The sequence below is a fragment of the Pseudonaja textilis genome, chromosome 7 (genome assembly GCF_049901715.1).
Source record: "Pseudonaja textilis isolate UNSWEBS1 chromosome 7, rPseTex1.2, whole genome shotgun sequence".
Taxonomy (NCBI): Eukaryota; Metazoa; Chordata; class Lepidosauria; order Squamata; family Elapidae; genus Pseudonaja; species Pseudonaja textilis.
The window spans coordinates 35,134,008-35,147,634 of record NC_141996.1 but is presented as its reverse complement, the minus strand read 5'-3'; the positions used below and the strand labels follow the sequence as shown (position 1 = coordinate 35,147,634).

At 34.8% G+C, this 13,627-nt stretch overlaps 1 protein-coding gene across 2 annotated transcripts in view; it reads right to left on the bottom strand.

The window, feature by feature from the left end:
- The window catches only part of EPHA3 (EPH receptor A3), a 218,075-nt gene that overhangs the window by 127,607 nt on the left and 76,841 nt on the right, over positions 1-13,627 (bottom strand). For both annotated transcript variants that reach the window (XM_026700759.2, XM_087937437.1), the window contains one exon: positions 8,499-9,159. In XM_026700759.2, the coding sequence (XP_026556544.1) occupies positions 8,499-9,159 (661 nt within the window). The remainder of the gene's footprint in view (positions 1-8,498; positions 9,160-13,627) is intronic.

The window sequence follows — 13,627 nt, the reverse complement described above, 5'->3', positions numbered from 1 at the left end:
TGTTGATGAGAACTGTTGTAGGAAAAACTTATTTTCTGTCAAGGATCAATTATATTTACTTTTATGGAAGATTTAAAAAGAAAACATAGACATCCCTCCAAGAAACATATTTTGAAAACTTTCATTTTATAAATGTATGGTTTTGATCTGTACCATATATAAAAATAAGAAAAGAAAAGCTTTTGAACAGAATAGAATAGAATTCTTTATTGACCAAGTGTGATTGGACACACAAGGAATTTGTCTTGGTGCAAATGCTTTCAGTGAACATAAAAGAAAAGCTACATTCATTATCAAGAGTCAATATATATTTTACATATATTGAAAAAATATGTAAAAATAAATAATAAACTAACAGTAAAATAGAATTCCATGCTAGTTTAAAACATTTACAAACTGAATTCCAAAATACAAAAAGGACTCTGTGGACAGATTTATATTGCTCTTTTCACTCAGCTAAGTCAGAATTAACAATCAAAAAGAAAGCAATACTCTAATAAAAGACGTTCCAAGTACACTCTCACCAAAACTGACAGTGCAGGCTACTATATATAAATATAGAGCAATCCTCATAGTCACAGTCACCAGCAGTAATGATGATTTCTAGTTGGATAATGAACATCTGCAAGCAATCAAACTCAGGGAGCACCCATAATTCCATTTATTTATATTTAATTTTCAAATGAAAGATTGTGATTATTCCTTATGCCAAATCTGAAAAACTAATACGACACTCACCCTCATCTTAATTCTGTACACATGTTGACTTGTTTCTAACCAACCACATGGCTCATAACCTCATCGTTTTCATAGGCACTATCTTGTTATTCATATCAGTCTTTTCTTTTTAAACTTGTAATATCTAAAACTACAAAGTACATCAAACAAAGAAAAAGAAAGAGTTTTGAAGAAATGTTTCAAAAACTACTTGGCAATAATTGATAATAATGTTCAAATTAACAGCTTTGCAAAACATCTGATATTTGAGATTCTTGTGGGTATACTGACTATAAATGCTTTTATCAAAGAATCTGATAAATGAATCAGACAGATTCAGTAAAGTTCATTCTATTAATGACACTTATAAAAGTGTTAGATTTACAATAGAATAGGCAATATTTGTATTGGGAAGGACAACAAACCTATGGAAAAGGCAGGGTATTGATGCAAAATGCACAGGACCATGACACTAATATTGAAAAGTTTAGGTGAGCATTATAACCATCATCATAATCACCACCACCACCATCATTGCTGTTCTTTATTTTTGAAACTATTCTGAATTATTTTACAATCTCAAAACAATATTACAAATTTGTTGAAATCACAACTTAAAGGGAGGCTCCACAATTGCAAAAAAACCCAAAAAAAAACTCAGCTATATATCTTAGGCCCCAGTTCATATTAACATAGATATAGTAATGATTAAGATTATGGAAAGCACTTTAAAAGTTGTGTTTCCAATGCATGTGAACATGAGCAACACACAGTCTTTTAATTATTAAAGAAACCACATTCAAAATGAAATAACTTAACTGCATTTTCATTTATCATTAGAACATACCTATTTATATAATAGCTCTTCATCAAAACCTGTTCATAGCTACACTACTCAAAAAAACAAAGGGAACACTTAAACAACACAATGTAACTCCAAGTCAATCACACTTCTGTGAAATCAAACTGTCCACTTAGGTAGCAACACTCATTGACAATCAATTGCACATGCTGTTGTGCAAATGGAATGGACAACAGGTGGAAAGCAGAGGCAGTTAGCAAGACATCCCCAATAAAGGACTGGTTCTGCAGGTGGTGACCACAGACCACTATTCAGTTCCTATGCTTTCTGGCTGATGGTTTGGTCACTTTTGAATGCTGGCGGTGCTGTCACTCTAGTGGTAGCATGAGACGAAGTCTACAATCCACACAAGTGCCTCAGGTAGTACAGCTAATGCGAGCTGTGGCAAGAAGGTTTTCTGTGTCTGTCAGCATAGTGTCCAGAGAATGGAGGTGCTACAGGAGACAGGCCAGTACATCAGGAGACGTGGAGGAGGCTGTAGGAGGGCAACAACCCAGCATCAGGACCGCTACCTCTGCCTTTGTGCAAGGAGGGACAGGAGGAGCACTGCCAGAACCCTGCAAAATGACCTCCAGCGGGCTACAAATGTGCATGTGGCTGCTCAAATGGTCAGAAACAGACTCCATGAAGATGGTATGAGGGCCCGACATCCACAGGTGGGGGTAGTGCTTATAGCCCAACACTGTGCAAGATGTTTGGCATTTTCCAGAGAACACCAAGATTGGCAAATTGTCCACTGCGACCTGTGCTCTTCACAGATGAAAGCAGGTACACACTGAGCACATGTGACAGACGTGACAGGGTCTGGAAATGCCGTGGAAAACGTTCTGCTGCTTGCAACATCCTCCAGCATGACTGGTTTGGCAGTGGGTCAGTAATGGTGAGGGGTGGCATTTCTTTAGGGGGCCGTACAGCCCTCCATGTGCTCACCAGAAGTAGCCTGACTGCCATTAGGTACCGAGATGAGATCTTCAGATCCCTTGTGAGACCATATGCTGGTGCGGTTGGCCCTGGGTTCCTCCCTAATGCATGACAATGCTAGAGCTCATGTGGCTGGAGTGTGTCAGCAGTTCCTGCAAGACAAAGGCATTGATGGACTGGCCCGCCCGTTCCCCAGGCCCGAATCCAATTGAGCATATCTGGTACATCATGTCTTGCTCCATCTACCAATGCCATGTTGCACCATAGACTGTCCAGGAGTTGGGGGATGCTTTAGTCCAGGTGTGGGAGGAGATCCCTCAGGAGACCATCCGCCACCTCATCAGGAGCATGCCCAGGCATTGTAGGGAGGTCATACAGGCATGTGGAAGCCACACACACTACTGAGCCTCATTTTGACTTGTTTTAAGGACATTACATCACAGTTGGATCAGCCTGTAGTGCTTTTTTCCACTTTAATTTTGAGTGTAACTCCAAATCCAGACCTCCATGGGTTTCTAAATTTGATTTCCATTGATAATTTTTGTGTGCTTTTGTTGTCAGCACATTCAACTATGTAATGAATGAAGTATTTAATAAGAATATTTCATTCATTCAGATCTAGGATGTCTTATTTTTGTGTTCCCTTTATTTTTTTGAGCAGTGTATTATATATGTCATCCTTGAACTAACCAGCTACCCTATTAGCTGTAAGCATAAGCAGAACAGAGGAAACAACCAGTTAGAGAATCAAAATATAATTAATGCAGGTATTATATGACAGGTATAATGTAAATATTTTAAATAAACAATTAAAAATAGTTTCTACAAACTAACAATTTAAATGTGGTATAAGAAGAACAATGACTAATCATACTATTCACTTGGTTTTCATGCCTTTATGAATGTTTCTGCTGTGTAAATGGAAAGACATTTACTGATGCTACATCTGGTTTTGTAGAAACCAGAATTCCAATAATTCATGATGAAACCAAACCATCTATCAAAGGCAATCATAAATCTAGATAAATGCCTTCCCTCAAAACACAATTTTACCATTCATACCTACTACTCATTCATGTACTGATGAAGATATATATTAAAATAAGCATGATAAAAACTACTATTAAAATTAGTAACATAAAATGTTTTTATTTCTAGCTGCAATGGAGCTACTAAATTAATTTTTCTTATTATTAAACATAAATAGAAACCAGATAGTAGAAATAATCAAAACCACTGTAAGGTAACCCTTAAAGAATATTTCAAAATTTTTATTTTATCTTTACCAATGTTTCAGCTTATCTTCAAAAGCATCAATGCATACAATGTGATACAATATGTTATATATTAGTTAAATGTATATGTTATATTGTTTTATATATACATTTAAGTGGTAATTATTCTATGATTCAACATTTTGGATTCCAAATAGAAAGCAGGGTAGAAAGCAGGAGACTCTGAGTTCAAGTACAGACTTAGTCATGAAAGCCAGCTAGGTGACTTTAGGCCAGACACTTTCTCTCTCTTAGGCCAACCCATTTCACAGGGTTGGTGTTGTGGGGAAAATAGGAGGAGAAAGGGATGTTGAATATGTTAACCACTTTGAGTTATTTGTGGGATACAAACAAACAAACAAATAATGAAATGATCACTTAGTGCTCTGAAGACAATTTGGCTAATTGTCCAGTAGGAAATATTTAACTGAACTACCTCAAGATTCCATCCTCAGCCTTCCATCCTTCTTAGATTGGTCAAATTAAGACCCAGATTGTTGGGAGCAATATGCTGACTCTGTAAACTGCTTAGAGTGCTAAAAAGAACTATGAAGCAGTATAGAAGTCTCAATGCTACTACTTTGCTATTGCTGATTATCAAAATTTCATCAGACTACATTATATAGCTGAATGGCAATGACTGACTAAATTAATTTTTAAGCTAATCCAAATAGTCATTTAAATTATTTTGACATATTTATTCAAAATATATGTATTTCAGAAAACATATGCCCTCTTTTGGAAATGACTCTATCTTGAATCTACAGAAATGGCTTTCCATTTCCCCTAAAATAAACAATTAACAATTACTTATGATATATATATAAATTCCCGTTACTTGTTTTGCTTTAACATCAGACAGGAGGATAGACTTTTAAATAGTTGTTCTGGAAACCAATATTCAATATGTTACTTTGATATTGTAATCATGTACGTTTTAAACCTGTCTATAGTAAAGATTTTGTCTATGAACTGTTAACAAGCTCCAAATTCTTGGGAGATTTTTACAAGTAAAATGAATCTAGCAGTTCTCTTTATTTTAAAAAATGAATACACAGGCTACGTATTATAAAAAATATTTTATAACACAGATACTGAATATTACGTTCTAAAGCAGTTTCTGTGCTGGATTGAAGCTGAATGAAGACTGAACCAATTAATAATAGCTTGTCCCCAAAAGCATATATTTCTCTCAGATCTTTGATATCTGTACAAATTAGGTTGTCATCTCTAAATACCAGGAACAAAACCCCAGAGTTTATTTTTAAACATAACATGTCAGCTATGTTGATTGAGCAACTGCTATAAATCCAAATTAAATGGTCTTTAAAAATAAGCATGACATAAAAATGTAATATTTTAAATTTGTAATACATGAATTTCAGAATAAGTTTTATGTTTATCCTATGTCTTCAATTTCAATTAAACACAATGTTCCATTCTCAAAAGAAATCTGAAAAGCTGATTTATCAAGCCATGAAGAAGTTAGAGTGTAATTTGAATCTTATATTTCTTTTTTCCACATTGTTTCATAGTGTACAGAAGTTTTAGTAACTCATTGAAATTATATAAACATGATTTAAACTATTACTAGAAATTCAGATTTTACAAATTCTGTTCTCTGTCGAGGAAATACATGAACAGTGTATGTAAGAGTTTATGCCAAATTTTTCAGATGATCTTATTTTTCCTAAATTCATGATCTACATAATAGTGCTGTCTCATGATCATTTTCATACATTAGTGAGATGATTGTGTATCCACTGATTGCCTGATCTGCATCCAGAAATTCAAATTTAATTTTGTCAAATTTAGAGATCACTGCACAGAAGGAACCATTCTTGGCCACATTGACAAGGAAGAAAGGAAGGGAGGGACAGAGAAAAAGAGAGAGAGAGATTGCCAGATTACTGATGTCAAAAACAATTTGGTGATTGGATTACCAACTGCTTTTAAGGAGCCACTTAAATTACACTGGTAAAAATATTTGACAAATTTGGGCTTTGACAAAAGCTGTCAAGACAGCAGAATACTGTAGATAAAATAAAAGCATTCTGATTATCTTGTCACTTTTGCTATTGTTATGTTACTTCAATGCTCTCCTTGATGAGAAAAAAATAGGATGGCAATCAAAGAAAACAGGAAAATGTAATTAGATGCAAGAAATTACTGCAGAGTCAGAATCTAATTTTGTCTTATATTCAATAGGGATGGGGTTATTGGTTTCTGTACTGGTTTTTTTCCCTTGAAAACCAATTGGAGTCACCAAGAGTGAGATGATGGCCATATAAATTTTCTTAATAAATAATAATTGTTCAAAAACACATAATCTTCCTGATTCACATCTGCAAACATGGCACATATATACAGTGTCTAAAAATATTATTCTTCCAGTGATATAAACACCTAAGACATGGGTGTCAAATTTGAGGTGTCACATTGCTGTCACGTGATATATCACAACATTTTTTGCAGAGCTGGGATGGGGATAGATTGCATGCAATGCATCTGGCCAGTGGGCTGTAAGTTTGACACTCCTGATTTAAGACAATATCCGTCTGTCTTAATTTGTGCTGACATTTAAAATAAATAAATGCTTGAACAAATTTGTTACTTTCAGTGGGACTGCTTTATCAAAACTTTACTTTGTCCTTACAATTAGTCTTTTTTGATGAAAAAACCTCACTGAGAAAAAAATTCAAATGGTTTGAAATCACATGTCTTCATCTACTTTTGGATCCTAGAACTGAAAATTTTAAAAATATATATAACACTTATGAAAGCAATTTCTACAGCATTTCTTATCCCCAGTCTTCAGATTTCACTTTAAAAATGTAACTGGAATGAACTGCCATTTGAATAAATAGGAGAATAATTTCTTAAATGTAAATTTCAGTCATGGGAATCTGATGCATACTGGACTGCACATATGGGAGTATGGATTTTATCCCTTTCTCTATAGAAGGAGTCTCATTCCAGGATGGACTTTCCATGCTTGCTGTATATATTTGACAGAAAAATCTTCAGTTAGTTTTATTTTTATCCATAAAAACAGTAAGCAAAGAGAGTGGAGAAAATAAAACAAACACTATAGGAAATAATTGTTTAACATCAAATGGCTAAAAGTTGGGCATGTGAATATATACATTAGTTAAAAGCATTCTTTAAATTTCTCCATAATTGCTGGCTTTCTCCAGTAATGTCTCAAAAGCAGGATTCTACTAGTGAAAAAATCCAATGGAAGGTATTTTTGTGATGGGAACTTTCTCTTGGAAAAGTTCAGGCTGCTGGAGATAAGGTTTAAAGAAAAGATATCCACCCTTTAATCATATAAACCAGTGCAAGAAAACTCAGTTCCTCTCTTAAAAACTTCCCACAAACTCCATTATCCTTTCAAATAATTTCTGAAATATTTTTATTTTACAACATTTATTGAGAATTGACACCCAAAATGCTGGAGAATTTCTGTCCTTAGCACTAGCTAAAAACTCCTTTCACGTTTACCCCATACACAATCTAGATTAAAAACAAACTGAAATCACTCAACTTCATTTTAAGAACACAGGCACAAACAGCAATATATTTTATATAAAATGTAAGATTTGTGCTCAAATATAAGTTTATATATAAATAAATATACTATATATTTATATATCAAATATAAATTTTCTTTTTACATTAATTTTAAACTTTAAATGATTCTATTTAAAAAATTTACTGTGTTTCACTGAAGCTTATTCATTTATGTTTTTGAAGACACAAAACAAAAACAAAAAAATCATAATCACAATATTAAATAAGCTGCATTGTTCAATATCTGTAATCTGGTACATTAGCAGAAAATGCTCTGCACCCCAGGGAATAGAGTCCCAGGAAATATTTTTGGACATGACCATCATTAAGAAAAGGGGAAATGACTGATGCAGTTAGATTTAATGCCTTGAATAGGAAATAGATAAATACTTTTTTAAAAAAGAAAAAGTACCAGGCAAATAGGTCTAGAAGAAAAGTATGTAAATAAAAATATGGGGAAAATGTGGTCGAGAAACAGATGCAAGAATTCTATTCTGAAATAGGATATTATTTGTTTTTTTTTTTGTTTATTAATGTATGCCTTTGAATAAGTTTTTGACTCCTGGAAACTATCTGGAAAAGTCCTTGCAGTTTTCTTGACACAGTTTTTCAAAAGTGATTTACTGTTGCCTCACTCCTACAGTTGTGAGAAAGAGAGACTGACCAAAGGTTACCAAGTGCTTTGTGTATTAGGTGGGACTAGAATTCCTGATCTACTGATTTCTAGCCTGGTACCTTAAATACTACAGCAACTGGCTAAACTAATTTGTGTAACAATTCACAATATGCTTGTCCTTTCACCTGCTTTTAACACCAAGGAGCTCAAGTAACAGTCATGGAAAATTTTTAGTGCCTTAGGATCAGTTCAGGGTTGAAATTAATGGCCCCAAAGCACACAGCGGTCCAAACTGCTTTTACAATGGCACCGAATCTATCTTTTCTTCATTCATGATTTTCTAATACTTAATCTGCACTATACTACTCCTAAAGCATAGCAAATATATGCTCTATTTTTAAAGGTATATAATAGTTCGGGTGTACTACAGAGAAAGGTCTTGCTCATGATGACCCAGCTATTTGTGGACAATTGCATTCCTTACTTCCTGAAGTGGTGTGCTTCTGTTGAAAAATAGTTTAAATCATTATGTTACCTTGGCAGGCGTAGCCTCTTTCTTCATAGCCGGCATTACACAAGCACTTCCCTATAGGTACTAGCCATTCTCCTTCAGTACTGCAGTACATCTTGGGTGGGTCTTCCTCTTTGGAATGATTAACACAGGAGCCTCGCACTTCCACTAGTGACTGAGAATCCATAGGTACTGTATCTGGAAACATGGCCAGGTTCTTTATAGTAAAAGGGCATTTTTTGAAGTACACTCGCACTGATACTAAGGCCACACATGCACCCACATCTTGAAAAGCCAAATAAAATCCTTTCTTGCTCACAGGTCCCACTTCACGAACTTCTGTATTGAGCTTAAGAATCCGATCCCCAAGATCCATCTGAGTAAAGCTCTCATCAGCAGCAATGGTATCAATCTTTATAAACTGGTGTTCTCTGAACTTGACAGAATGGTCATCATCAGATTCCATATAATACAAATTAAAAGTTTCTTTACAGGTGCCCAGAACCAATGGAATACTGTTACAATCCCTCAGAGTAAACTTGAGTTCCACATAAATTTTCTGAGCTGAATTGCGTGGTATCCAATTTGTTCTTAACCAATTGTTTTGACTGTGGTCCATGACGTTGCAGACTTGGTAAGTTCTGATTGGAGTATAGTTCTCATCAACACCACTTATTTCTTCCCACTGAAAGAAGCATAAAAATAAATTAGTTAAACAAAAAAACTGTATGTAGTCACTAATAACCAGACAAATCACAAAATGGTGATTTCTTGAAAGGTTATCACCAAAGAAAAATAATTTCAGAAGAACAATGACATTGTGTAACAATGCAATTGTTATAAATCCATAAACATTTTACTATTTTTTCTCATTTAAAACCTGTAGGTTGGCAAAAATATTTTTTCAAAAGTTTCCAAGAAGACTGTAACATTAAAATCATCTGAGTTCCATCTCTCTTTTATATTTCTTTTTGGAGGGCTTTATAAAATATACAGTATATGGTATATAATATTCAAAGTCCTCAATTTATTGTTTATTTATTTAGTTTTTCACAGAAAAGTGTAAACACTTCCTTTCAATGACAAAGAAAATGGATATACTGCACTTACTTTTTGAAGAGTTCCAGAAGAGACTGGCCTACATGGCAGAGAAGCCAAAGTCTTTTATTCAGAAGCCCATGAAGCTGTAAGAACATAAGATGTAAGGTAAACAGGTTTCCTCATCTGAATAAAAGACCAGCTTCTCTGCCATGAGGGCATGCAGGCTTAGTTTGGGTCCAGTCTGGATGGCAAGGAGCATCGTCCTGCTTGCTGCTGACTGGCCAGTTCGAATGAGCAGATTTGGGGATTGGGGAATGGCAGCCAATCAACAAGGGGTTTGCAGTTCAGCCCAATGAGACAAAGGAAGCAAGCTCCTTGCCTCAATCCCTGAAGCAGAGGCTTTTTCTCCTACCAGAGGCCCCAAGCCAAAGTCTCTTATCAGAAGCTGGTAAAAATGTTTTCCTTAGATTTCATGTTCTTACAGCTCTACCATTATCTGAATAAAACCATTTGGCTTCTCTGCCAGTGGGTCAGCCTCTCCTGGAGCTCTGGAGATCTTCAAAAAAGTAATCCATGGGAAATGCGGGGGAGAGTAAGTGAATCTGGAATGCTAGCAAAGCAGGTCCAGTCTGTGGAAACCTGGCAGGGCAGTATGGGAGGAGAGCAATTGTAGGGACCTATGGGAGCATGAGGTATCTCAGTGGATTGGGGAGGCCTTGGATGACCTGCTCAGGCACTAGGCCCCACATGCTCTTCCCCACTCTGAGATACCTCATGTACATTTAATGAACCACACATTCAATTAATAAATGCATTGGGGAAAGCAGGGAGTGATCACATTCATTTAACATGATTTAATCGAACAAATCCTTAGGTTAGGAATGTAATTGGCAGACTCTATTACATTCTTAACTTGAGGATTACCTGTATAATGAGAGTGAGGGAGGGTCTCAGGAAAGTCCTGCCTTAGCACTCGTCTATCACAGGTGCTCCTCTGACACCATATTACAAATGAATCTACATAATTATTGCTGAATCCAAATGTTATTTTATGCGGTGTTTTACCTGTAACTTGATATTTCTTTTTTTGCTTTTCTGCTAAATTTTATATTTGCACATTTGAATGGGCATAAAACTGGAGAAATAAACTAAACAAATCTAAAATGGTGACAAAGTGCTTTTATCACTTCAAAGTCTATATCATAAATTATAGAAATTAAATAACATTATAAAATTATCTGAATAAGGGGCAAGGATTAGGGTTAGGGGTATAAAGGGGACTAAAGAAGATCAGAATGAAGTCTCTCTGCTGTTTTATCAACAGCCATTTTGTGTACAACTGTTCAACTTATACATGATGAAAGAAGACTCAAAAACAGCTTATCGATAAAAAATGAAAGCTAAATTTAATATATGGAATAAAACTAATGAAGCTAAGTTTAAGCTTTGTTTGATGTTGTTATATGATGTTGATCATCACTTTGCTTTGATTTACAGTTTGTTATGCTAATCATAACTGATATTTTACATTTAATGGAATATGTACGCATATGCCACAACTTTATTCATCCTCTACTATGTTTATATTTAAAGAGCAAAGAAGTATAAATGGTTAGTTCAGCATTCAACTAATTAGAAGTAATATTATACATAAGAAGACAGAAATAGCTCTTTAACTAAGGGCATACATTTGCTTTAATAAAAGACTCATTTGATTGAAGTATGAAGAAAAGATAATTGAATTGTCAGTGTGTTGGAAGAGGCAGTCGATCAAGAAATTCCTTTGCATAGTCATGACTAAAACAAATGAATCACTAAACTTTTGCCTAATAACATAATGAGGAAATGGATTCCTAGGAGGTAAAGTAGTGATAAGCCTAAATAAGTAAAAATGACAGAATTTTTTTTTCTACTAGAATACATTGTAATGTATTTAGCATGTGATCATATCAGGTGCTAAATTATCACAGGAAATTTATACATATTCAAAAGGGAAAAAAATTCTTAGCAAAATTTGGTGCTACTTCCTGTGAACAATTTTTTCCCCACAATGTAGATCTCACAAAAAGGTAACTGGAGTATAAAGAAGTTAAACCAAACAGCTGTTTCTCACCATTATTATCTTATATTAGCAATCTTATCTCTTCTGCAGAATAAATTAATAAATGAAATTAGTGGCCATATAAGTTCCTTAAATAAGCAAATAAATCCTGAGCAACTATTTCAGATCTTAATAAAGAAAGGATAGTCACAATGATTACATAATAATTGCCATCAGCATTTCTAACCTTGTAAGTTTGTGAATCAGTTGTTCACAGCCAAGACCAGAGCACCTTCTTGCCAGCAATCAACACCCAGGTAAGCAGATATTAAAACCAAAATTTATCATAGACCAACGATCAAGCAGGAAACAATATACAAATCAAGGTACAAATAAATAGTAACCAACAATCTAATCAAGTAACTACCAAGAATACTTCTACCAACACTGACAGGATAAGCCACTTGAATATAAACAGTAAGAAAACCTTTTTTTTTTCAAGCACTGATGATGTTACCTAGTTGCATAAGAAATATCTGCAAGAAAACAACCAAGCTCAGAGGTCCCCAAAGTTCAAACCTGACATACATGCATACATACATACATATATATTCTTCTATTGGTAGTTATTATTTGTATGTAAAAAAAAGCTTTCACATGTAGAACCTTTTTAATGTTTAGGTCCTACCACATTTTATCATTTGTAACATTATTCTAAACATCAAAATTCAAAGGTAAGCCTCTGTTATATACAGTTTTAAATTTTTTTCTTTTTTAAATTTTATAAGATCCTTTTTAATGTTGCATATTTCAACGTAACCCCTCAAGAGTAATGCTAAATAAATAAAGTATTTTTTTCAATTGAACTCGGCTCATAATGATTCTATAGTTACAGCTATATAATTTTCATGCAATAGTGCATTAGCCCTCTGCTACTGCTTTCTTCTGGAATGTTTCTTTAATTTCTCATAGCAATTTAGATGCCTGTTATTCTCTCAGTTTGCCCTCCAATTTCTAATCAGGCACATTACTCACTCCAAACCCAGGCAGAGTCAGCCAGATGCTCCTTTTCTACACGTAAGATATAAAGAAATGACGAAGAAGAAAACTTACTACAATGGTATATCTTGCAAAGAGGTGATCCTGCAGCTGGCCATTATTTGGGGAGAGGCAACAAGAATATAATTTCTTTTGCTGTTTACAAATACATTGCTTCAAGAGCAATTCTATGGAATCCACAGTACAAAACTGAAGCAATTAGTGGTAAAAATAAACCAACCACAAAGTGAAAAGTATATGTTGAAAAGAATATGTTAGCAGCTGCATGAACCAAAAGTAAATCTTTTTTCAAGGAAGAATCTCAGAGTTGTCATTAACAAGCTTACGAAGATGAAAGTAAGAATGTTACAAGAATGTGACAGCATTCTTCTCCCCTTATTGGTGCAATGACATCATGGTTTGTCTTTTCTCAGATACCATGGAATCTATAGCTGCATTTGCATAGGTTACATAGTTATTGGACTCCTTCCATCACTCTTCCATCAAACCTTGTCATTGGGGAGAGGTAAAACCAGCAAAGTGGAAAGTAAATAGCCCAGAACAGACAAGACAATTATGTAAAAGTTGTGCAGATAGCACCAGCCTGAGAAAAGAATGACAAGCAGTACATTAGAATGAAGGAATGTGGTAAATAAACTTAAGATTTTAACCTTCCTACAAATAATTACCTGCATCATAGGTAGCTTATTCTTCTCTACAGAATCTGATCTTTTCTTATTATTTGGTATGTGAACACCATTTATCTATCTGAGCCTAGTCCTTGACTTCTCATGACAGTTTTAGAATGTTCTTCTAGAAACAGATGTATTACCATGGCTGGGATGTAAGCGGGGTAGGATTCTACTGGTTTGGCCCAATTTGGCAAACCGGTAGCTCTGAAGATCAGCTGTGAGCAAACAGGTTTGCTCCAGTGATCAGCTGTTGGGCCTGCCACCCAGCCCAACTCTAGTCTGTGCTTTATTTCCAACTCAGCTGATTCGCATGGCACAGTGGATTGCCGCACATCAGCTGT